The 27,880-nt window shown below is 35.8% G+C and overlaps 1 protein-coding gene across 6 annotated transcripts in view; it reads right to left on the reverse strand.

Moving 5' to 3' along the window:
- Positions 1-27,880, reverse strand: part of RELCH (RAB11 binding and LisH domain, coiled-coil and HEAT repeat containing) — a 121,958-nt gene that overhangs the window by 59,715 nt on the left and 34,363 nt on the right. For 4 of the 6 annotated variants that reach the window (XM_067698903.1, XM_067698902.1, XM_067698901.1 and 1 more), the window contains 5 exons: positions 21,252-21,455; positions 21,055-21,146; positions 20,151-20,444; positions 17,388-17,463; positions 15,079-15,174 (listed from right to left, as the gene is read on the reverse strand). In XM_067698903.1, coding sequence (XP_067555004.1) covers positions 15,079-15,174; positions 17,388-17,463; positions 20,151-20,444; positions 21,055-21,146; positions 21,252-21,455 — 762 coding nt within the window. Of the gene's footprint in view, positions 1-14,906; positions 14,931-15,078; positions 15,175-17,387; positions 17,464-20,150; positions 20,445-21,054; positions 21,147-21,251; positions 21,456-27,880 lie in introns of all 6 variants that reach the window. The other 2 variants (XM_067698900.1, XM_067698904.1) reach the window with 1 other exon arrangement.

The raw sequence follows: 27,880 nt of genomic DNA on the forward strand, positions 1-27,880 counted from the left end.
CTGAGATCAAAGTTGGCCTCAAAAAGCCTTCTCAACACAGCAGCCATTACCAACCAATCCAAACTGACACATGGGAGCAAAATGATTTGTCAGTCCTTGTCTCCTTGAACTCTAAAATTATGCTCAGTCACGGTTAGTAATAATTTATATTGCCATCTGTTTTTATTTATTGCTGGCTAAATCAACAAATATGGGAAGTCATTGTGAATAAGTTTTGGTTGATAGCCTATGGCAAGGAGAACTGGGTACAGCCTGGCACATTAATGGCTATGGCAGTTATAACCCAGTGTATAAAGTATGCCAGATGGTCTCTTCTTACAGCAACACTGAGCTGAGAAGAGGCCCAGAAAGTGATGGTAGAAAAAAGTGGAAAGTGTAGTCTGTTTGTGATAGAGCCATCAAGGATTTTAATTGCTAAGTTCTGACTAGCTCCAAATATCCTAATTTCCTCTTCCTCTATCATTCATTTACTTATTCACAACTTCTATTTGTACCATTCCTGAAATAATGAATTCTGTGTTAAGTGTGTATCTGCTGTGCTGTATATCACTTATTTATTGTGAATTCACCTTTTTCAAGACTCTGAAGTACTGTAAATTCATCCATTTAAGACCCTATTTACCATTTTCACACTACAAATGACCCTTGAACAACACGGTTTTGTACTGTGTGGGTCCACTTATGTGCAGATTTTTTCCCTTAAGTATGTATTACAGTAGTACACAATCTGTGGTTGGCTGAATGAAAAGTTATACTGGGATTTTGAACTGTGTGTGGGTCAGCACCCATAACCTCTGCATTGTTCAAGGAAGGGTGAACTGTATTTATAAATTTATAGATTTGAATCAATATTCTCCCTTTGGTATCATCTCTCCAACTGATGAAGTCTAGTGTTTAAAAAACTTTCCTTATAATTATAAATAAAACATTTAAAAAATGGTGGCTAAATTTTCTTCAGAAAACAATGTGATAGTGGTTTTGAAAATGTCTTTGAATAATAACCATGGTAAAATAATACTTATAGCTTTGGTAACATTATATCCAAAAAGAATCCCTTGCCCCGCCCATAAAAATGTTATTGTCTCCATATTTCAAGGCAACAGAAATTTTAAATATTTTCAAACATACTTTAGCACCTGATAGTACTCAATTAATGTGTATTGAAGTGAAATACAAAACTGATCTACTGACCATTAGAGAGGAAATCAGTGTAGTAATCCTATTGCAGAAGGTATTCCAGTACCTTATTACCACAATACTAGAAAACATATTTCCAAGGTCTATAGAATTCATTAACCTAAAGACTTAGTAATTTGCACTTTACTCAAGTAAATGACTTTTGCTTTAACTATTTTGATTTTTGCAATTTTAACAACAATGCTAGTTCTCTCTATATGAAAGCTCTCCCACTCTTCCTATGAAATTTTGTACAGAATTAAACAGGAAACGTTTCCAGGATTTTCCTTTCAGTTTTCTTTTTTTAAATATTTATTTATTTTATTTATTTATTTTCTTTTGGCTATGTTGGGTCTTAGTTAGAGCACGCGGGGTCTTCGTTGAAGCGTGCAGGATCTTTCGTTGCAGTTCAGGCTCTTCGTTGTGGTGTGCAGGTTCTTCTCTCTCTAGTTGTGGCGAACAGGCTCCAGAGCGCGTGGGCTCTGCAGTTTGCAGCACATGGGCTCTCTGGTTGAGGCGCACGAGCTCGGTAGTTGTGGCGCTTGGGCTTAGTTGCCCCGAGGCATGTGGGATCTTAGTTCCCCAACCAGGGATCGAACCCGCGTCCCCTGCATTGGAAGGTGGATTCTTTACCACTGGACCACCAGGGAAGTCCCTTCTTTTCAGTTTTACAAGTAAAACAAAATAACTTCTAATAATAATAAAGAAATCACTTTCAAGTAAGATTAGTGTGTGTTCAGACTATAAAAACAGAAGGAAAAATAAGTACCTAAACAGGATCTAAAACAATGTGAGTGATCAGATGTTAAAGGGGAAAGAAATGAAGTAGGAAATGAGATCAGGCAAATTTTAAAAGTGAAAAAAAAAAAAAAGCATGGATATGTTGATAAGATAATGGCTCCAAAATCTGAAAGGAATCTAAACCGTAAAAAGAAGTATTGCATTTAGATCAGATGCCAAGGAGGAAATGTTTGAGTACTTCAGGTCAAGAAGCAAAATTCTATAGTTCTAGAAAGGTGACGTTAGTCCAATTAATTATAGTTCACTGCTTGTCCTCACTGTTCCACTAAAATTATTTCCTATAACCCAAGCTTCGTTAAAAATTTTAGATAGGGGACGTCCCTGGTGGTGCAGTGGTTAAAAATCCACCTGCCAATTCAGGGGACACGGGTTGGAGCCCTGGTCCAGGAAGATCCCACATGCCGCAGCGCAACTAAGCCCGTGCGCCACAACTACTGAGCCTGCACTCTAGAGCCCGCGAACCACAACTACTGAAGCCCGTGTGCCACAACTACTGAAGCCCATGCACCTAGAGCTCATGCTCCATAACAACAGAAACCACCACAATGTGAAGCCCGTGCACCACAACAAAGAGTAGCCCCTGCTTGCCGCAACTAGAGAAAGTCCGCGTGCAGCAACAAAGACCCAACATAGTCAAAAAATTAATTAATTAATTAAAAAATTTTAGATAACTGTTATTAAATTTTTTTACATCTAGTCTTTTGCCTAGGGATTAAGCAATAATGAATTACAATTTAAATTCAAGTACTGACAAGTGTACATCCTCTGACTTAGATTTTCAGTTGAAATTTGTCAGGATGTTGACAATAACATGTAAAGAAAAAACATAAAGAACAAACATTGCAAAGACTCACATAAGGAAAAGAAAAGATTACTCACCTCTGGAAAAGTTTTACACTTCAAGGGCTGCTAAAATATCTATTTGTAGAATTATTAATATCTATAATTCCTGGGGCTCAGCCTTTAGGAAGCCTAACTGAAATACTTAAGTGACTTTCAAACTCTGATACTGCTAAAGAGCATGTGATTTACTCCAAAAATTACAAGATACACACACACACACACACACACACACACACACACACACACAGTCTACATGGGTAAGAAGATGGACCAAGCTTATGTACTTTACTGTACTATCTACTTTACTTGTACTACTATATTACTCTCATACAGTTGTAATTATCTGGGGCTATTATTACATGTAAGTTAAAAATTTACCATGGAGTAAACCACGAATGGCAATGTAAAAGAGCAAAGTTTAGTTTCTCAGAAGATGAGCAAGTCTTTAGAGGAACTAGCTACTTTTAAGTCTTTTAGGGAATTGGTGTTCTCCTTTATCTTTTTTCTTTTTATAGCTTTAATGATATATATTTTATATATCATGAAACTCATCCATTTCAGGTGTACATTCAGTGGTTTTTTCCAGTATATTCAGAGTTGTGCAACCATCCCCAATCTAATTTTGGAACATCCTACAAAGAAAGCTTGGACTCATTTTCCATTTCACCTTGCTGCACCCCCATTCCAGGCCCAGGCTTCTCCTTTGCTTTTCTAATTTAGCTAGCTGATGACATATATTTCCTTGCCATAGAATAAAAATGAACATTAAATTTAGATGTATTATTTTAAAATGCTTTTAGAAGTAATTCTTTAAGAAATCTTATTTTAAATTACAGAATTTCCCTTTCAAATGCATTTAAAGCAGAAATTGTGAAAAATCAACTTCTTTAGCCTATTTTACTATATACATATATCAAATGACAAATATATTTACTTTGTAATTTGGTTTGAAAGATACAAGTTCCTCAACCAATCCATTAATGTGAACTACTATATAGAAAATCAGTTCATTATTTTATTTTTTTCTCCCAAAATGAACAGGCAAAAAAGTCTTTTAAAATACAAGCTGGTAAAAAGAGATTATCACGGGCTTTCCTGGTGGCGCAGTGGTTGAGAGTCCACCTGCCGATGCAGGGGACATGGGTTCGGGCCCGTGTCCGGGAGGATCCCACATGCCGCGGAGCGGCTGGGCCCGTGAGCCATGGCCACTGAGCCTGCGCGTCCGGAGCCTGTGCTCCGCAACGGGAGAGGCCACAACAGTGAGAGGCCCGCGTACCGCAAAAAAAAAAAAAAAAAAAAAGAGAGAGAGATTATCACTACTTCGCAGAACATAGGAGAAAATTTTTTTTTCACTTTTTATCATCTCTGAAATTGGGATGCACCTTACAATGGACAGCTTATCATAAATTAATTGGAATTCTTATTTCTTAAAGGTACATAATTGTTACACTCAATGGTATCTTAAATTTGAAAATACGGTATGTTGAATTTGGAAAATGCTATAATTGTGCCCTGCAGGTTAAGTGAGGTTGCGATTTTTCTTTTAAAAAACAAAAACAAATAACACTAATATCTATAGTCACTGTACTTTCCACTTTTATACAACATAAAGTTTAATTTATTAGACAGTTTTAATTAACCTTTATGTCACTCCATTTAAAATAGTGGGTTATAAAGTCAACTGAGTGGGTCACAAAGAGCTTTTTTTTCTTTTTTATTGTTTACTTAGGTATATTCTTTAGTGCTTTAAAATATTTATAAAATCCTGTTTGATACTATCTTCTAACTTTTTGTAATAAAGGCAAGACTTGATTTGTAACACTTTTCTTTTAATTACATGTGTAATTATATACTGGCACATGATGTAAAATATCTTCCTTACTGACAGTGTAGTCAATAAAGCTTGAAATACCTAATTTAAAACGTATTTAAAAGACTATAGAAGACTAGATATTATGCAGTCTTGAGAATGAGAAAGCTCTTTATCTACTGACATAGAAAGATACAAAAATATGTTACATGGAAAAAAAGCAAAGTGCAAAATAGTGCATAGAGTATGGTAGCATTTGCATAATTCATGGAGAGATCATATATTTCAGTTTGCTTATACATGCAGAAAATACCTCTGAAAGAATACAATACAGCTCCAATAATAGTTGGAGACTTCCATACCCCAGTTTCGATAATAGACAGAATATCTAGACGAAAGATCAGTAAGGAAATAGAGGACTTCAACAATGTAAAACAATTAGACCTAATAGACATACATAGACCACTATAGATGACAACAGCAGAATATATATTATTTTCAGGTGCACATGGAACATTCTCAAGGAGAGAACATATGTTAGGCTACAGACAATTCTCGGTAAGTTTTTAAAGATTAAAATCACACAAAGAACCTTCTCCAGCCACACTGGAAATTAAAAATCAATAACTGAAGGGAAACTGGAATATTCAGTAATATGTTGATGTTAAACAACACATTCTTAAACAACAAATGGGTCAAAGAAATAACTAAGGAAATTAAAATACTTTGAGACAAATGAAAAAGAGAAACAGAACATACCAAAATGTGTGAACTGTAGCATAAACAGGACACAGGGAAATTTATAGTTGTAATTGCCTACATTAAAAAAGCAAGATCCCAAGTCAACAACCTTGCAACAAAGAGCAAACTAAACTATGGGCCTGCTGAAAGAAGAAAATAATAAAGATTGGAGCAGAGATAAATGAAATATACACAAGGAAAACAAGAGAATCAGCAAAATCAGAAGTTGGTTCTTTGAAAAGATCAACACAATTGACAATCCTTTAGCTAGACTGACTAAGAGAAAAAGAGAGAAGATGCAAATAACTAGAATCAGAAATAAAGGAGAGGACATTAGTAGCAACCTTACAAAAAATAAAAGGATTATAAGTGAATACCATAAATGATGCTTCACCAACAAACTAGATAATCAAGAAATGAACTAATTCCTAGAATCACATAAATTACCAAAACTGAGTCAAGAGAGATAGAAAATCACAATAGACCAATAACAAGCTAATAGACTGAACAAGTAATAAAAACCCTCCCCCAAAGAAACATTCTAGGATCAAATTGATGAATTCTAAAACACATTTAAAGAATTATTAGGGGGACCGGGCCTGAGGAGCAGGGGCGGGAGCTTCGAGACTGAGGCGGCACGAGAGGACTCTGGGAGGGCTCATGCCAAGGAGTACTTCCCAGAACTTCTGCTGCCAGGGTCCTTGTCCCCACGGTGAGCCACAGCCACCCCCCACCTCTGCAGGAGACCCTCCAACACTAGCAGCTGTGTGGATGAAAGGCTCTTGGTGCTCCAGCCAGGTGTCAGGGCTGTGCCTCTGAGGTGGGACAGCCAAGTTCAGGATACTGGTCCACAAGAGACATCCCAGCTCCACTTAATAACAAATGGCTAAAATCTCCAAGAGATCGCCATCTCAACGCCAAGACCCAGCTTCACTCAACGACCAGCAAGCAACAGTGCTGGACATCCTATGCCAAACAACTAGCAAGACAGGAACACAACCACACCCATTAGCAGAGAGGCTGCCTAAAATCATAATAAGTCCACAGACACCCCAAAACACACCACCAGACGTGGACCTTCCCACCAGAAAGACAAGATCCAGCCTCATCCACCAGAACACAGGCACTACTCCCCTGCACCAGGAAGCCTACACAACCCACTGAACCAACCTTAGCCATTGGGGACAGACACCAAAAACAATGGGAACTACGAACCTGCAGCCTGCGAAAAGGAGACCCCAAAAAGAGTAAGTTAAGCAAAATGAGAAGACAGAGAAACACACAGCAGATGCAAGAGCAAGGCAAAAACCCACCAGACCTAACAAATGAAGAGGAAACAGGCAGTCAACCTGAAAGAGAATTCAGAATAATGATAGTAAAGATGATCCAAAATCTTGGAAATAGAATGGAAAAATTCAAGGAACATTTAACAAGGACCTAGAAGAACTAAAGAGCAAACAAACAGTGAGGAACAACACAATAAATGAAATTAAAAATTCTTTAGAAGGGATCAATAGCAGAATAACTGAGACAGAAGAATGGGTAAGTGACATGGAAGATAAAGTAGTGGAAATAACTACTGCAGAGCAGAATAAAGAAAAAAGAATGAAAAGAATTGAGGACAGTGTCAGAGACCTCTGGGACAACATTAAACACACCAACATTCAAATCATAGGGGTCCCAGAAGAAGAAGAGAAAAAGAAAGGGACTGAGAAAATATTTGAAGAGATTATAGTTGAAAACTTCCCTAATATGGGAAACGAAATAGTTAATCAAGTCCAGGAAACACAGAGAGTCCCATACAGGATAAATCCAAGGAGAAACACACCAAGACACATATTAATCAAACTATCAAAAATTAAATACAAAGAAAAAATATTAAAAGCAGCAAGGGAAAAACAACAAACAACACACAAGGGAATCCCCATAAGGTTAACTGCTGATCTTTAAGCAGAAACTCTGCAAGCCAGAAGGGAATGACATGACATATTTAAAATGATGAAGGAGAAAAACCTACAACCACCATTACTCTACCCAGCAAGGATCTCATTCAGATTTGACAGAGAAATTAAAACCTTTAAAGACAAGCATAAGCTAAGAGAATTCAGCACCACCAAACCAGCTTTACAACAAATGCTAAAGCAACTTCTCTAGGCAGGAAAAACAAGAAAAGGAAAAGACCTACAATAACAAACCCAAAACAATTAAGAAAATGGTATTAGGAACATACATATCAATAATTACCTTAAATGTAAATGGATTAAATGCTTCAACCAAAATCCACAGACTGGCTGAAAGGATACAAAAACAAGACCCGTATATATGTTGTCTACAAGAGACCCACTTCAGACCTAGGGACACATTCAGACTGAAAGTGAGGGGATGGAAAAAGATATTCTATGCAAATGGAAATCAAAAGAAGCTGGAGTAACAATTCTCATATCAGACAAAACAGACTTTTAAAATAAAGACTATTACAAGAGACAAAGAAGGACAGTACATAATGATCAAGGGATCGACCCAAGAAGAAGACATAACAATTATAAATATTTATGCACCCAACATAGGAGCACCTCAATACATAAGGCAAATACTAACAGCCATAAAAGGGGAAATTGACAGTAACACAATCATAGTAGGGGACTTTAACACCCCACTTTCACCAATGGACAGATCATCCAAAATGAAAATAAATAAGGAAACATAAGCTTTAAATGATACATTAAACAAGATGGACTTAATTGATACATATAGGACATTCCACCCCAAAACAGAAGAATACACATTCTTCTCAAGTGCTCATGGAACATTCTCCAAGATAGATCATATCTTGGGTCACAAATCAATCCTTGGTAAATTTAAGAAAATTGAAATTGTATCAAGTATCTTTTGTGAGCACAACGCTATGAGACTAGATATCAATTACAGGAAAATAACTGTTAAAAAATACAAACACATGGAGGCTAAACAATACACTACTTAATATTCAACAGATCACTGAAGAAATCAAAGAGGAAATCAAAAAATACCTAGAAACAAATGACAATGAAAACACAGCGACCCAAAACCTATGGGATGCAGCAAAAGCAGTTCTAAGAGGGAATTTTATAGCAATACAATCCTTCCTTAAAAAAAAAAACATCTCAAGTAAACAACCTAACCTTACACCTAAAGCAATTAGAGAAAGAAGAACAAGAAAACCACAAAGTTAGCAGAAGGAAAGAAATCATAAAGATCAGATCAGAAATAAATGAAAAAATAATGAAGGAAACCATAGCAAAGATCAATAAAACTAAAAGCTGGTTCTTTGGGAAGATAAACAAAATTCATAAACCATTAGTCAGACTCATCAAGAAAAAAAGGGAGACTACTCAAATCAATAGAATTAGAAATGAAAAAGGAGAAGGAACAACTGACACTGAAGAAATACAAAGGATCATGAGAGATTACAACAAGCAACTATATGCCAATAAAATGGACAACCTGGAAGAAAAGAACAAATTCTTAGAAATGTACAACCTTCCAAGACTGAACCAGGAAGACATAGAAAATACGAACAGACCAATCAGAAGCACTGAAATTGAAACCGTGATTAAAAATCTTCCAACAAACAAAAGCCCAGGACCAGATGGCTTCACAGGCGAATTCTATCAAATATTTAGAGAAGAGCTAACACCTATCCTTCTCAAACTCTTCCAAAATAGAGCAGATGGAGGAACACTCCCAAATTCATTCTATTAGGCCACCATCACCCTGATACCAACACCAGACAAAGATGTCCCAAAGAAAGAAAACTACAGGCCAATATCACTGATGAACACAGATGCAAATATTCTCAACAAAATACTAGCAAACAGAATCCAGCAGCACATTAAAAGGATCATACACCATGACCGAGTGGGGTTTATCCCAGATATGCAAGGATTCTTCAATATATGCAAATCAATCAATGTGATACACCATATTAACAAATTGAAGGAGAAAAACCATATGATCATCTCAATAGATGCAGAAAAAGCTTTCGACAAAATTCAACACCCATTTATGATAAAAACTCTCCAGAAAGTAGGCACAGAGAGAACTTACCTGAACATAATAAAGGCCATATATGACAAACCCACAGCCAACATCATCCTCAATGGTGAAAAACTGAAACCCTTTCCATTAAGATCAGGAACAAGACAAGGTTGCCCACTCTCACCACTCTTATTCAACACAGCTTTGGCAGTTTTAGCCACAGCAATCAGAGAAGAAAAGGAAATAAAAGGAATCCAAGTTGGAAAAGAAGAAGTAAAGCTGTCACTGTTTGCAGATGACATGATACTATACATAGAGAATCCTAAAGATGCTACCAGAAAACTACTAGAACTAATCAATGAATTTGGTAAAGTAGCAGGATACAAAATTAATGCACAGAAATCTCTCGCATTCCCATACACTAATGACGAAAAATCTGAAAGTGAAATTAAGAAAACACTCCCATTTACCACTGCAGTAAAAAGAATAAAGTGTCTAGGAATAAACCTACCTAAGGAGACAAAAGACCTGTATGCAGAAAATTATAAGACACTGATGAAAGAAATTAAAGATGATACAAATAGATGGAGACATATACCATGTTCTTGGATTGGAAGAATCAACATTGTGAAAATGACTCTAATACCCAAAGCAATCTACAGATTCAATGCAATCCCTATCAGACTACCAGTGGCATTTTTCACAGAACTAGAACAAAAAATTTCACAATTTGTATGGAAACACAAAGACCCCGAATAGCCAAAGCAACCTTGAGAAAGAAAAACGGAGCTGGAGGAATCAGGCTCCCTGACTTCAGACTATACTACAAAGCTACAGTAATCAAGAAAGTATGGTACTGGCACAAAAACAGAAATATAGATCAATGGAACAGGATAGAAAGCCCAGAGATAAACCCATGTACCTATGGTCACCTTATCTTTGATAAAGGAGGCAAGAATATACAATGGAGAAAAGACAGCCTCTTCAATAAGTGGTGCTGGGAAAACTGGACAGGTACATGTAAAAGTATGAAATTAGAACACTCCCTAACACCATACACATAAATAAACTCAAAATGGATTAAAGACCTAAATGTAATGCCAGACACTGTCAAACTCTTAGAGGAAAACATAGGCAGAACACTCAATGACATCAATCACAGAAAGATCCTTTTTGACTCACCTCCTAGAGAAATGGAAATAAAAACAAAAATAAACAAATGGGACCTAATGAAACTTAAAAGCTTTTGCACAGCAAAGGAAACCATAAACAAGATGAAAAGATAACCCTCAGAATGGGAGAAAATATCTGCAAATGAAGCAACTGACAAAGGATTAATCTCCAAAATTTACAAACAGCTCATGCAGCTCAATATCAAAAATACAAACAACCCAATCCAAAAATGGGCAGAAGACCTAAACAGACATTTCTCCAAAGAAGATATACAGATTGCCAACAAACACATGAAAGAATGCTCAACATCATTAATCATTAGACAAATGCAAATCAAAACTACAATGAGATATCATCTCACACCAGTCAGAATGGCCATCATCAAAAAATCTACAAACAATAAATGCTGGAGAGGGTGTGGAGAAAAGGAAACCCTCTTGCACTGTTGGTGGGAATGTAAATTGATACAGCCACTATTAAAAAACTAAAAATAGAACTACCATACGACCCAGCAATCCCACTACTGGGCATATACCCTGAGAATACCATAATTCATAAAGAGTCATGTACCAAAATATTCATTGCAGCTCTATTTACAATAGCCCGGTGATGGAAACAACCTAAGTGTCCATCATTGGATGAATGGATAAAGAAGATGTGGCACATATATACAATGGAATATTACTCAGCCATAAAAAGAAACGAAATTGAGTTATTTGTAGTGAGGTGGATGGACCCAGAGTCTCTCATACAGAGTGAAGTAAGTCAGAAAGAGAAAAGCAAATACTGTATGCTAACACATATATATGGAATCTACAGAAAAAAAAAAAAAAGGTCATGAAGAACCTAGGGGCAAGGCGGGAATAAAGACACAGACCTACTAGAGAATGGACTTGAGGATATGGGGAGGGGGAAGGGTAAGCTGTGACAAAGTGAGAGAGTGGCATGGACATATATACACTACCAAACGTAAAATAGATAGCTAGTGGGAAGCAGCCACATAGCACAGGGAGATCAGCTCGGTACTTTGTGACCACCTAGAGGGATGTGATAGGGAGGGTGGGAGGGAGGGAGGGAGAAGCAAGAGGGAAGAGATATGGGGACATATGTATAGGTATAACTGGTTCACTTTGTTATAAAGCAGACACTGACACACCATTGTAAAGGAATTATACGCCAATAAAGATGTTAAAAAAAAAAAACTGTATTGGCAGTCCTAACCCAAGTAATTAAGTAAGAGGAAGAAATAAAAGCTATCCAAATTGGAACGAAAGAAGCAAAATATCTCTGTTTGCAGATAACATGATTCTATATAAATCTCATAGAATCCACAAAAAACTACTAGAGCTAATAAACAAATTCAGCAAAGTTTCAAGTTACAAGATCAACATACAAATGTCAGTTCTGTTTCTATATATCAGCAATGAACAACCTGAAAAGAAATTAAGGAAACAATTTCATTTACAACAGCATCCATGAGAATAAAATACTGAGAAATAAATTTTAACATGGAAGTGAAAAACTACAAAACATTGCTGAAAGACATAAATAACTGTAAAGAATCTCAAGTTCATAAATGGCAAGACTTAATGTTTGAATGTCAATATTCCCCAAAGTGATCTACAGATTCAGTGCAATCCCTTTCAAAATTCAAATGACCTTTATGGCAGAAATCAAAACTGAGCATCAAATTCATATGGAACTGAAAGGGGCCCTAAATGGCTAAACGATATTGAAAAAGAAAACAAAGCTGGAGGACTCATTCTTCCCAATTTCAAAACTTACTATAAAGCTACAGTAATCAAAATAGAGTGGAACGGGCATAAAGATAAACACAAAGACCAATGGCACACAACTGAAAGTATAGAAATGAATGCAAACATCGACATTGAACTGATATGGCAAAGGTGCCATGACCATTCATTAGGGAAACAACTTTCTGTTCAACAAATGGTGCTGGGATATCTGGATAACTAAATGAAAAGAATAAAGTTTTGGACTCCTGCCTCACTCCATATATTAAAAAAAAAAAAAAAACTCCAAATGGATCAATGACCTAAATATAAGAGCTAAAGGTATAACACTATTAGAAGAAAACACAGGAATAAATCTTTCTGACTTCAGATTTGGTAATGGATTCTTAGATTGATACCAAAAACTCAAGCAACAAAAGAAAAAAATAGATCAATTTCATAAAAATGAAAAATATTTGTTCATCTAACGACATTATCAACAATGTGAAAAGAAAATCTATAGGATGGGAGAAAATATTTGCAAATCATGTATGAGGTAAGGGTTTAATATCCAGAATTGTAAGAACTCTTACAATTTAAAGGCAAACAATCCACTTAAAAAATGGGCAAAGAACTTGAAAGAATACACTAGAAGCTAATAAAATTTATTGCATGTAGGATGGTGGCTCAGGGACAAGGGAAGACAAGTTTTTGTTGTACATCTTTTTATATTTAAAAGATGTTAAACCATGTGAATGTATTATTTATTCAAACCTTAAAACCTGTTTTTAATGTTTTATTTTTTTAAGTACCTAGGATATTGCTATGATCAATCAGTTTACTAAGGGACATTTAAATTGTATTTACATATCAATAAAAAGGTTTATACTGATAAGAGAACACATAAAATGAGAAATAAGAAAAAATAAAAATATTAATCCTTCAATCATGAGACCTTTTTAAAAATATAGATATAAGGAACTAGGGTAAAATATTAAATACATGTAATCCAATATCAAAGGATAAAATGAAATAAAAGTTTTGACCTTTTATGCCCTGGGATTAGTTTCAAAGAAAGGCAAGGTATACTTCATTATTTACCAATTTAGTTTTGAGGGAATACAACTTTGGTATATAATAAATGGTAAATCTTCTGGTAAAACAGAATAAAGTATAAATAATTAAGTAAACAAAGATAAATGATCAATTCTTCATGAAATTATAAGTATATAAATATTTTTAAATATAAAAACCTTAAAATCAGCCAAAAAGTAAACATCATACCACAAATAAAATATATGTGTATATATAAATATGTTTACATATATATTTATATATATATAACTGATTACTGATGATGCAAATTTATAAATACTTCATGCAGTACAATCAGATTATAGTGGTAGTTTTTTATGATTAAAAAAGGGAAAATTCAAATAAAAAAGCTTAAACTACATCTCATAACAATTAGGTTTCTGTGATATTTTAAAGATTATATTAAGGAAACATAGTAAAAGGGATGCAAACATTAATGCACTGCAATGGATTATGTTACAAGCTGAAAAAGGAAAAGAAGCTCAAACACCATTCTGCCAGGCAGAACTGCAAAACAATCTGAAATTGGACACTGATCCTTCAAGACATAGAAAAATTTCCATACTTATTAATGTCTCAGAGCTATTTTTAAATATTAGGTAAAATAAAACCATCAGCAAGAAAACAGTCATGTTTATCTTTTTTAAGTTAAAAATACCTATAGGTATAAAAAATTTTTAAGCTCTACACATACATTTTCTTGAGGATCAGTACAAATTTCTTGTGCTAAACAGATAATTAAGGATAAGCTCTACATGGGTTTTGCCAATGCATTGTGTACCTATCATACTGTAGGTCCCGTGAATTATGATTAAAACCGGTGGTAAATATTAAGAGGATAACAAAAGAAACTTTTATGACACATTCTAAAATATTCTTAACCCATTAAAAGAAAATTTCTGAACTGAAAATTGATTTCATAAATTGAATAATTCAAATAATTAAGCTTGTTTGCAAATAAATCATTCACTGTCATTTAAATGAGATTACAGATAACTTTTTATTAATCTTTTATTGGCTAAATATAACTCTAAAAATAACTTTCTACAGTATTTATGGCTTATAACATAGGCAATGTGTACTAAAATAAATTTGCTACTCTATTTTGGACATTTAAAGCATCTGTCAATAACAGGTGAGCTACAAGAAAAACAAAAAAGGTACTTTCAAAAGTTATTGTAGACAATATTATAACTATCCTATCATCCTAAGACAAGTGTAATTATTGCCAAACAAATACAATAAAACTAACATTAATAATAAGTAACTACGTTTAAGAAAAGTTACATTATTAGTCCCTGTGAATGTTCAATACAAAGCATGTCTATTTCTGAAGACAAATCACGCATATCATATCAAGAGCAGAGATAAAATAAATTAGTTAACTGGTAATGTAAAAAACAGACAGTGTTCATGGCACATAAATGGACCTACAGTAATAGTTAGTGCTGCAAAAGCTAATGATGCTTTAAGCAAAATTGGAAAACATGAATACCATGCAGTTTTACTGAACTCACCTGACAGAGGTGTAAAACCATTCTCTAGGAGCAGAGATGCATGCACAAAAGTAAGAATATGATTGCAAGTAATAGACTTTAACAAAATAAAAATATAACACTAAACTTCAAAATGACAAAAAATGGACACATGATGAGATCTGGGGAATGAAAATACTTTTATGTGTCTCACCTCTCTCTTTGCCAACAGCACATTAGGAACAATGTGTGGCAGGCAGCGCCCCAGCATTAACATAACACTTTTCTCACTGTCTGCAATCCGAGACACCTAGAAAACCAAAGAATTAATCAATGATGACACTGGAGAACTTCTGTGCATGATGGTATTGTACTTAAAGTCTATGTTTTGGACCCTGTCACCTCTGTTCCAAACACACATCCAAAATTACAATTTATGGTGATGATGATAAAAACAACAATAAGAACAACTGTAATCCCTAACGGGATAAACATTTTTATATACCAGAAATGGATTTAAAACACTGTTAAGAAGCAAGGGTGAAGACAGGGAGGCTTACAAGCCTTCAGTTCTGGGAACAAACAGGGATAACACAGGACTGGGGCAGCTTCAATGGTTTTTAATTTTGTTCTTGGGGAAAAGGTGCCCACAAAGCTACAGGCTTTGCCTAAGGTGAGAGTAGTTTGTATAATGAAGCTGCATGCAAGGAAGTCCAAGGGGGCTGACCCAGTCTTACAATGGGGATTGCCAGATTGCATCCAAACCATCCTCTAGCTCTTTCATATTCTTAATGACATTGTGGGACAGAAGCCCAAAAGAGGTGAAGTGGAATCAACCATAAAACAGCTAGAAAGGGAGGAGTGAGTATAAAGATAGGAGAAAAAAAGAAAAAAACCCTCTGAAGATAAGCCTGCAACAACAATTATAAAGGACTTGAGGAAAACAAATCTGAGAGCTAATAAACTCTGAAATCAAAGACAATCAATCCGAACCTAGGGGTAGGACAGAAATAAAGACACAGATGTAGAGAATGGACTTGAGGACACAGGGAGGGGGAAGGGTAAGCTGGGACGAAGTGGGAGAGAGAGTGGCATGGACATATATACACTATCAAATGTAAAATAGATAGCTAGTGGGAAGCAGCTGCATAGCACAGGGAGATCAGCTCCGTGCTTTGTGACCACCTAGAGGGGTGGGATAGGGAGGGTGGGAGGGAGACGCAAGAGGGAGGAGATATGGGGATATATATGTATAGCTGATTCACTTTGTTATAAAGCAGAAACTAACACACCATTGTAAAGCAATTATACTCCGATAAAGATGTTAAAAAAAAAAAAAGAAAATTACAGACAACCAAAAAAAAAAAAAATCCAGATGCCCAGCTTCTCTTGGAAAAGACTGTTATCAGCTATGCCTTGCACAGAGAATCAGCCTAAATGGTAAGTGGGGCTGACATCCAACAGGCACTCATCTGCCACGCCAGGTATTTATCCACCAAAAGTAAGGAGTATCATTTTAATTTGCACAAAGGTGATATATAGTCTAGCAATGGCACTATCCTTGGGCCCTCACACACACACAGAAGCAATCACCTGGAAGATTTAGGCAAAGGATATAAGTTCGAATTTACTACAGTACCCACCACTCCTTATTATTACCCTCTTGCTTCATCATATTATGAGACCTGCCTGGTTTCTTTGTAGACATTTGAGTTTACAGCTTTTGGTCAGCATCAAAAGGAAATAATACTTTTGATTTATTCAACTAAATAACCTAAGTTTAGATTCACTTTGCAGAGGTAGGTTGTTCAGCTCCTGATACCAATGCAAATACTTAGCAATTAGGCTTTACAATCATATAGACCTGGGTAGCTGTCTAACACTGGGAAATTTATGGGACTTGTCTAAAATTTCCTTATCTGGAAAATTAGACTAATATTACCTACTTTGTAAGTTTGCAAATTAAAATGCAGATTAAATGAGATGACATGTAACATAATGCTTAGTGTGTGTTAGGTATTTTTTAATGTAATTTCATGTTAACTGCTGAAATAATACCCTCACCCTGACCCTGAAGCAGGACCTTATCAGTTATTTCTGGAATCACAAATATTTGTTCAAACTTATTAGACTATAAAGCATGAAGGTGGGGGGGGGAAAAGACAATCCAAATGAAATTAAAAGTAATCTAAAAATAACTGAAATTATAAACAATATGTACACTTGATTTGGTTTTCTGAATTATATCATAGAGAGGCATATAACCATATGTCAGTAGACATAACAAATTAAAACTAGACTGTAAAAGGCCACTCTAATACTAAACAAAGCTTTAACCTAAAGACAAAAATAATCAACTACTTTCCTTAAAAGTTAAAATTTTAGGAACTATTTCTTAGAGCATTATTTTAAATACTAGATTTGTACTTGAAATAGAGTCTTATCACAATTATTTTTGGGTAAGATGCTAAAAAGAAAAACTGAATGTTTTAAGAAAGTTTGAAAGAATCTGGTATAATTTACCTCTGATCCTAAACGACTATCTGCTGACATTCGACAGAAAGAGAGTAGTGCTTGATGGAAAGCAGGAGACAACTTCCTAGAAGAAAATATTGAATGAAAATGGGACAATACCAAATAGTTACCACTGGCATTTAAGGAGAAAGTAAGTTGCAGGTTATAATTCCCATCCTTGCATGAACCCTAACCCACAAATGTTAACTGAATATCTCAGCCACAAAAGACTTAAAGGTCACTTCAGTGGAAAATTATACTGGGGAAAAGAAATCAGCAATAGATGCTGATCTTAAAAGAGCTTGATGTTATGGGAATGAATGACTTATAAATGTTAGTGGATTAAACCTGAAGTGGTATGGCAGGTCAATGACCACAGAAAGTGTTTGTAAAACCTGAAATGAGGATTTTTTTTTCTTCCCTAATTCTCTATGATCCCAGAAAGGTAAACAGTGGAGACAAAGGTTGACCTGGTATGTTGCTGAGAAGTTTTACAGATCTATATAATGATAATGATAATCCTTAATGTTAGAAACCCACGTAAAAGAATTAAAAATTAAAGATATATGAAGGAGAGGCTTGTTCAACATTCATGATATATCTCAAAGGAAGTATTTTTGTAATTGAAAATATTAGCCTATTTATGTTTAATAAAAAAGGTTAAAACATTTATATTTTAAAACAAAACTGGTCTCTACATAATAGTATTCATAATATTGTAACTATGAGTTGTACTTTATGTGCTCTATCTACAAAGAAAAGGGCTAACACCAAAATTACATAATAGAGGTTATTTAGTATACACCACAAAGTGGCCCCCAGTAACATCTCATTGTGGAGTTACTGTGCCAAAGCTTAAGCCTATTTGCTTGTTATGTTTCCCCTCCCATATTCTTTCAGTGGAGAGAGCTATAATGCATCCAATTGCCTATGCCAGAAAGCCTTTATCCTTCCCTTTCTTTTAATCTCCTAATCCAATCAATCTTTTACTTTCTAACTATCTTGTAAATCTATCCACTTCTTTCTAATACAGGAAATTCAATCATTTCTTACTTGGATTCTTCCAATAGATATCCTACTAGTCTCCTTTCTTCCAGTCTTGCTACCCTCCAATTACCTCTACCCTAGAGGACTCTTTCTAAAACTTAGATGCCATCACGTCCCAACTCTCTAAAATGAGTTAACACGACTTATATGACTTAGTCTTTGCTTAATTCTCCAACTTCATCTGTCATTCTTCTCACTTGCATTCTTTGCTTCAACCTTAATAAATTCTTCTTAGCTCGCAAAGTGCACAGTGTTCTCCCTGCACATGCTGTTCTCTCTTAGTGGGAAGACTTCGTCTTATTTCTTTGTCTGGTTAACTACTACTTAGTCATCAGGTCTAAAGTTAGATAATACTTCTTCCCTGAAATCTTTCCTGCTCTGATGCCTAGGTTAGGTGCCCTGATTGTGTGTTCCCAAAGCAAGGTGAACTTCTCTTATATTACTACTCTTCGTACTTATAATAATTATCTGTCGGCCTCTTTCATACTGTAAGGTTTGTAACTGAAGGGATGACCATATGTTTGGTTACCATTATACTCCTCGTTAAGACTGCCTGACATATAGTTAAGAGCTAAAAAAATTAGTTGAAGAAATTTAACAGTCATCTTTCTCCAGAGAGTGGCTTTGGTGTATCAAAGGAGATATATGGAAGTACTCCTAAACAGTAAGAACTATTACGAATGCCACTGTTATTGAATATCATTTTTATAACTGTATCTTAACCATATTTAATTAAATGCACTTTGAGGATTGGGCTGTGTCTATTTCAACCCCCATAATACCTAAAAATACACACACACACACACACACACACACACACACACACACTTAAGCAGGTACACAGAAAGTTGTGGCACATGAGTGGAAAGATTTGCTTGGGAAAAAAAAAATCAAATACTTCTCACTAATAATGAGTACCTTTAAGTCTAAAACAAATTAGTCATGCTTTCCTATTACATCCCAACACTTGGTATAATATTCCTCCATTTAATAGGAGGAGGAGGAAGCATGGCTTTGTGGCTCAGAATGTACCATAGGGTAATTTGTGAGGATTAACTAAGTTAGTATACATAAAGCGTGTAGAACTGTGCCTGACATATAAAAAAGAACTCAGTAAATGTTCCTTTCTTAACATTTTTCACATTAAAATGTAAATAATTTTAAACACATTTTGTCTCCTCTACTAGAAAACATAATCATGACGGGCAAGGGACCATGCTTTTGTCATCTGAGTTCAATCACTGCAATCCAATAAAAACTAAATGAATTAAGAGAATATTAATGATACAATATTAGTAATGGAAGCAGACACAGGAAAAAGGCCTAAGATTAATAGCTAATCCCCTCTTTAGTACAGGCAACTATTCAGTACCAAAACCTTCTCCTGAGTCTGATAATGACTGTAGAATACAGAAAAGGTAAAAAGCACTGGGTAAAATACAGCACATAAAACATACATATTACTTATGCGTTTAAGTACTCGGCTAAGATAGGACCTATCTCCTTTATGGTCTATTCCTTGTTAATACAATTTAACTTAGTAATTACTTGTGATTTTTTTTTTTTTTTTTTTTTTTGGTGACATGGACTTTGCTATGTGTTAAGTTCATGCCAAACATAAAAATTCATACATCTGATCTGCAAAATAAGAACTGAAACTCTTCTATTTTGACAATGTTCTAAATAGCTGAAAGATGCCTTTCAAAACACAGGATGCATACTAACCTATTGGGTTTATCAAAATGGACTGTGCTTTTATTTGATGGAGAAGAAGATGGCATTCCTTCTCTTTCTCTCCTGGGGAAAGAACGTGGGAAATTCTCTTTAGGAATAGTGGAATCAATTTCATCTGATTTTGAAAGATGGATATCCTTGTTTTCTCCCATGTCTGAACTATTTATAACTGAATTCTGTCCACTGTCTTCAGAGTCCTTGTGGGGAGACTGATCCAAAGAAGGCTGAACAGAGTCACAAACTACAGGGCTGGCAAAGTGTTCATTTTTGAGGAAGTCCATTTCACTGTAGAAAGGAAGAGAAATTATCAGAGAATAACTGTATTTTTTTAAAACTTTGGCAATAGCATAAACCTCATAATGGGTTTAATGGTTTAAAAGTATAACATATTAATAGAAAGTGGTTTGGCAACTGATTAATCTCTTCTGCACCATATACACTGATGCTTCATATACCTAGAAGTGCAGCTACAAACACTTATAAAGCATAAAAATGGTTTTATAAACTATGCTTTGGATTAGCACTTAACATTCTTCATCTGCAAAATGGGGAAAATTCTACAGAATTAAGAATTAAATGAAATAACGAATGGGAAATATGTACAACACTAATGTGAAAAGCTATTTTATTACTACTGATACAACTTGGAGAAAATAAAAAATATCTTATTTCTTGGTTCCAAGACATATGCAATTACATGGTTATTACGGGGACAACTTTTTTGGGGAAAAAGGACACTTTAAGTATATAAGCAACTATAAGACTTTTTTCCAGAAGTATTAGGATATGAAAAATTATGTCTTACAACTGAAATGTTATCTTATATATTTATATAATCTGTCAATTTCTTTAAAAACTTTAAGAGGTTTTTTGGAAATAATGATTAAGTACTAACCTTTCAAGTCTTCTGATTTGTTCCATCAAAGACCATTTCTCACTATTTAATAAACTAATTTTATCTTCTAATTTCTTTACTAGCAAGGAGTTCTAAAATCAAAATGGGAGAAAAACAGAAACTCAAGATCTCATAGTATGCTTTTATGCAGTTTAAACACTTTTTGTGGACTGGATTACTTAGTTAATACCTCTCACCTCTACAGCAGCAGGAGTTTCAAGGGTTGGAGGAAGGTTAACTAAAATTGGTGTCAGAGCCTCTAATTCATCTTCTTCTACACCACTGGCCACATCCACAAGATCTTTCCCAGTCACTTGATGATTTCCAAAATCTCGGTAGAGTTGCAATAAGTCTGGAGGTTTTGGAATGTTTAATCCTACATCATCCCATAGTTCAAAATCCTAAAAGATAAAAAAATAATAATATAAAAATATCTATGTGGCAGTTTTATCTTGCATTTTTGAAATTTATCTTTTTTTTAACAACTTTATTGGAGTATAATTGCTTTAAAATGGTGTGTCAGTTTCTGCTTTATAACAAAGTGAATCAGTTATACCTATACATATGTCCCCATATCTCTTCCCTCTTGTGTCTCCCTCCCTCCCACCCTCCCTATCCCACCCCTCTAGGTGGTCACAAAGCACCGAGCTGATCTCCCCGTGCTATGCAGCTGCTTCCCACTAGCAATCTATTTTACATTTGGTAGTGTATATATGTCCATGCCACTCTCTTTGTCCCAGCTTACCCGACCCCCTCCGCGGATCCTCAAGTCCATGCTCTAGTACATCTGCGTCTTTATTCCTGCCTTGTCCCTGGATTCTTCATGACAATTTTTTTTTTTTTTTTTTTAGATTCCATATATATGTGTTAGCATACGGTATTTGTTTTTCTCTTTCTGACTTACCTCACTCTGTATGACAGACTCTAGGTCCATCCACCTCACTACAACTAACTCAATTTTGTTTCTTCTTATGGCTGAATAATATTCCACTGTATATATCTGCCACATTTTCTTTATCAATTCATCTGTTGATGGACACTTAGGTTGCCTCCATGTCCTGGCTATTGTAAATAGAGCTGCAATGAACACTGTGGTACGTGACTCTTTTTGAATTATGGTTTTCTCAGGGTATATGCCCAGTAGTGGGATTGCTGGGTTGTATGGTAGTTCTACTTTTAGTTTCTTAAGGAACCTCCATACAGTTCTCCATAGTGGCTGTAGCAATTTACATTCCCACCAACAGTGCAAGAGGGTGCCCTTTTCTCCACACCCTCTCCAGCATTTATTGTTTCTAGATTTTTTGATGATGGCCATTCTGACTGGTGTGAGATGATATCTCATTGTAGTTTTGATTTGCATTTCTCTAATGATTAATAATGTTGAGCATTCTTTCATGTGTTTGTTGGCAATCTGTATATCTCCTTTGGAGAAATGTCTACTTAGGTCTTCTGCACATTTTTGGATTGGGTTGTTTTTTTAATATTGAGCTCCATGAGCTGTTTATATTATTTGGAAATTAATCCTTTCTCCATTGATTCGTTTGCAAATATTTTCTCCCATTCTAAGAGTTGTCTTTTCGTCTTGTTTGTAATTTCCTTTGCTGTGCAAAAGCTTTGAAGTTTCATTAGGTCCCATTTGTTTATTTTTGTTTTTATTTCCATTACTCTAGGAGGTGGATCAAAAAAGATCTTGCTGTGATTTATGTCAAAGACTGTTCTTCCTATGTTTTCCTCTAAGAGTTTTGTAGTGTCCGGTCTTACGTTAAGGTCTCTAATCCATTTTGAATTTATTTTTGTGTATGGTGTTAGGGAATGTTCTAATTTAATTCTTTTACATGTAGCTGTCCAGGTTTCCCAGCACCACTAATTGAAGAGACTATCTTTTCTCCATTGTCTTGCCTCCTTTGTCATAGATTAGTTGACCATAGATGTGTGAGTTTATCTATGGGCTTTCTATCCTGTTCCATTGATCTATATTTCTGTTTTTGTGGCAGTACCATATTATCTTGATTACTGTAGCTTTGTAGTATAGTGTGAAGTCAGAGAGCCTGATTCCTCCCGCTCTGTATTCTTCCCTAAAGACCGCTTTGGCTATTCGGGGTCTTTTGTGTCTCCAAACAAATTTTAAGATTTTTTGTTCTAGTTCTGTAAAAAATGCCATTGGTAATTTGATAGGGATTCCATTGAATTTGTAGATTGCTTTGGGTAGTATAGTCATTTTCACAACATTGATTCTTCCAATCCAAGAAGATGGTATATCTCTCCATCTGGGTGTATCACCTTTCATTTCTTTCATCAGTGTCTTATAATTTTCTGCATACAGATCTTCTGTCTCCTTAGGTAGGTTTATTCCTAGATATTTTATTCTTTTTGTCGCAATGGTAAAATGGGAGTGTTTTCTTAATTTCACTTTCAGATTTTTCATCATTAGTGTATAGGAATGCCAGAGATTTCTGTGCATTAATTTTGTATCCTGCTACTTTACCAAATTCATTGATTAGCTCTAGTAGTTTTCTGGTAGCATCTTTAGGATTCTCTATGTATAGTATCATGTCATCTGCAAAGAGTGACAGCTTTACTTCTTCTTTTCCAATTTGGATTCCATTTATTTCTTTTTCTTCTCTGATTGCTGTAGCTAAAACTTCCAAAACTATGTTGAATAAGAGTGGTGAGAGTGGGCAACCTTGTCTTGTTCCTGATCTTAATGGAAAGGGTTTCAATTTTTCACCATTGAGGATGATGCTGGCTGTGTATTTGTCATATATGGCCTTTATTATGTTGAAGTAAGTTCTCTCTATGCCTACTTTCTGGAGGGTTTTTATCATAGATGGGTGTTGAATTTTGTCAAAAGCTTTCTCTGCATCTATTGAGATGATCATATGGTTTTTCTCCTTCAATTTGTTAATATGGTGTATCACACTGATTAATTTGTGTATACTGAAGAATCCTTGCATTCCTGGGATAAACCCCACTTGATCATGGTGTATGATCCTTTTAATGTGCTGCTGGATTCTGTTCGCTAGTATTTTGTTGAGGATTTTTGCATCTATGTTCATCAGTGATATTGGCCTGTAGTTTTCTTTCTTTGAGACATCTTTGTGTGGTTTTGGTATCACGGTGATGGTGACCTCGTAGAATGAGTTTGGAAGTGTACCTCCCTCTGCTCTATTTTGGAAGAGTTTGAGAAGGATAGGTGTTAGCTCTTCTCTAAATGTATGACAGATTCGCCTGTGAAGCCATCTGGTTCCGGACTTTTGTTTGTTGGAAGATTTTTAATCACAGTTTCAGTTTCAGTGCTTCTGATTGGTCTGTTCATATTTTCTATATCTCCTGGTTCAGTCTCAGCACATTGTGCATTTCTAAGAATTTGTCCTTTTCTTCCAGGTTGTCCATTTGATTGACATATAGTTGCTTGTAGTAATCTCTCATGATCCTTTGTGTTTCTGCAGTCAGTTGTTCCTTCTCCTTTTTTATTTCTAATTCTATTGATTTGAGCCTTCTCCCTTTTTTTCTTGATGAGTCTGGCTAATGGCTTATGAATTTTGTTTATCTTCTCAAAGAACCAGCTTTTAGTTTTATTGATCTTTGCTATGGTTTCCTTCATTTCTTTTTCATTTATTTCTGATCTGATCTTTATGATTTCTTTCCTTCTGCTAACTTTGTGGTTTTTTTGTTCTTCTTTCTCTAATTGCTTTAGGTGTAAGGTAAGGTTGTTTACTTGAGTTGTTTCTTGTTTTTTGAGGTACGATTTTATTGCTATAAACTTCCCTCTTAAAACTGCTTTTGCTGCATCCCAAAGGTTTTGGATCGCTGTGTTTTCATTGTCATTTGTTTCTAGGTATTATTTGATTTCCTCTTTAATTTCTTCAGTGATCTCTTGGCTATTAAGTAGTGTATTGTTTAGCCTCCATGTGTTTGTATTTTTACAGATTTTTTCCTGTAATTGATACATAGTCTCATAGCGTTGTGGTCAGAAAAGATACTTGATACAATTTCAATTTCCTTAAATTTACCAAAGCTTGATTTGTGGCCCAAGATATGATCTATCCTGGAGAATGTTCCATGAGCACATAAAAAGAATGTGTATTCTGTTGCTTTTGGATGGAATGTCCTATAAATATCAATTAAGTCCATCTTGTTTAATGTATCATTTAAAGCTTGTATTTCCTTATTTATTTTCATTTTGGATGATCTGTCCATTGGTGAAAGTGGGGTGTTAAAGTCCCCTACTATGATTGTGTTACAGTCGATTTCCCCTTTTATGGCTGTTAGTATTTGCCTTATGAATTGCGCTGCTCCTGTGCTGGGTGCATAAATATTTACAGTTGTTATATCTTCTTCTTGGATTGATCCCTTGATCATTATGTACTGTCCTTCTTTGTCTCTTATAATAGTCTTTGTTTTAAAGTTTATTTTGTCTGGTATGAGAATTGCTTCTCCAGCTTTCTTTCGATTTCCATTAGCATGGAATATCTTTTTCCATCCCCTCACTTTCAGTCTGTATGTGTCCCTAGGTCTGAAGTGGGTCTGTTGTAGACAGCATATATATGGATCTTGTTTTTTATGCATTCAGCCAGTCCATGTCTTTTGGCTGGAGCATTTAAACCATTCATATTTAAGGTAATCATTGGTATGTATGTTCCTATTACCATTTTCGTAATTGTTTTGGGTTTGTTATTGTAGGTCTTTTCCTTTTCTTGTGTTTCCTGCCTAGAGAAGTTCCTTTAGTATTTGTTGTAAATCTGGTTTGGTGGTGCTGAATTCTCTTAGCGTGTGCTTGTCTGTAAAGCTTTTAATTTCTCCGTCAAATCTGAATGAGATCCTTGCCTGGTAGAGTAATGTTGGTTGTAGGTTTTTCTCCTTCATCACTTTAAATATGTCCTGCCACTCCCTTGTGGCTTGCAGAGTTTCTGCTGAAAGATCAGCTGTTAACCTTATGGGGATTCCCTTGTGTGTTATTTGTTGTTTTTGCCTTGCTGCTTTTAATATTTTACCTTTGTATTTAATTTTTTTTTTTTTTTTTTTTTTTTTTTTTTGCTGCATGCGGGCCTCTCATGGCTGTGACCTCTCCCATTGCAGAGCACAGGCTCCAGACGCACAGGCTCTGCGGCCATGGCTCATGGGCCCAGCCCCTCCGTGGCATGAGGGATCCTCCCAGACCGGGGCACGAACCCACGTCCCCTGCATCAGCAGGCGGACTCTCACCCACTGCGCCACCAGAGAAGCCCTGATAGTTTGATTAATATGTGTCTTGGCATGGTTATCCTTGGGTTTATCCTGTATGGGACTCTCTGTGCTTCCTGAACTTGACTATTTCCTTTCCCATATTAGGGAAGTTTTCAACCATAATCTCTTCAAATATTTTCTCAGTCCCTTTCTTTCTCTTTTCTTCTTCTGGGACCCCTAAAATTTGAATGTTGGTGTGTTTAATGTTGTCCCAGAGGTCTCTGACACTGTCCTCAATTCTTTTCATTCTTTTTTCTTTATTCTGCTCTGCAGTAGATATTTCCACTATTTCATCTTCCAGGTCATTTATCTGTTCTTCTGCTTCAATTATTTTGCTATTGATCCCTTCTAGAGAACTTTTAATTTCATTTATTGTGTTGTTCATCACTGTTTGTTTGCTCTTTAGTTCTTCTAGGTCCTTGTTAAACGTTTCTTGTATTTTCTCCATTCTATTTCTGAGATTTTGGATCATCTTTACTATCATTATTCTGAATTCTCTTTCAGGTAGACTGCCTATTTCTTCTTCATTCGTTAGGTCTGGTGGGTTTTGCCTTGCTCCTTCATCTGCTGTTTGTTTCTCTGTCTTCTCATTTGGCTTCACTTACTGTGTTTGGGGTCTCCTTTTCACAGGCTGCAGGTTAGTAGTTCCCGTTGTTTCTGGTGTCTGTCCCCAGTGGCTAAGGTTGGTTCAGTGGGTTGTGTAGGCTTCCTGGTGGAGGGGACTAGTGCCTGTGTTCTGGTGGGTCAGCCTGGATCTTGTCTTTCTGGTGGGCAGGTCCACGTCTGGTGGTGTGTTTTGGGGTGTCTGTGGCCTTATTATAATTTTAGGCAGCCTCTCTGCTAATGGATGGGTTTGTGTTCCTGTGTTGCTAGTTGTTTGGCACAGGGTGTACAGCACTGTAGCTTGCTGGTCGTTGAGTGAAACTGGGTCTTCGCGTTAAGATGGAGATCTCTGTGAGATCTCTGAGCTGGGAGGTCTCTTGTAGACCAGTGTCCTGACTTTGGCTGTCCCACCTCCGACGCACAGCCCTGACGCCTGGCTGGAGCACCAAGAGCCTGTCATCCACACAGCTCAGAATAAACGGGAGAAAAAAAAGAAAGAAAGAAAGAAAATAAAATAAAGTAAAGTAAAGTGAAATAAAATAAAGTTATTATAATAAAAAAATAATTATTAAGGAAAAATTTTTGAAAAGTAATAAAAAAACAACAAAAAAACGGACAAACAGAACCCTAGGACAAATGGTAAAAGCAAAGCTATACAGACAAAATCACACAGAAGCATCCACATACACATTCACAAAAAGAGAAAAAGGGGAAAAAAAATGTATCATTGACCCCAAAGTCCACCTCCTTAATTTGGGATGATTCATTGTCTATTCAGGCATTCCACAGATGCAGGGTACATCAAGTTGATTGTGGAGATTTTATCTGCTGCTCCTGAGGCTGCTGGGAGAAATTTTCCTTTCTCTTCTTTTTTCGCACAGCTCCCGGGGTTCAGATTTGGATTTGGACCCGCCTCTGTGTGTAGGTTGCCTGAGGGCGTCTGTTCTTCGCTCAGACAGGATGGCGTTAAAGGAGCAGCTGATTTGGGGGCTCTGAC

Source organism: Pseudorca crassidens, chromosome 12 (assembly GCF_039906515.1).
Source record: "Pseudorca crassidens isolate mPseCra1 chromosome 12, mPseCra1.hap1, whole genome shotgun sequence".
In the NCBI taxonomy this organism is placed as follows: domain Eukaryota; kingdom Metazoa; phylum Chordata; class Mammalia; order Artiodactyla; family Delphinidae; genus Pseudorca; species Pseudorca crassidens.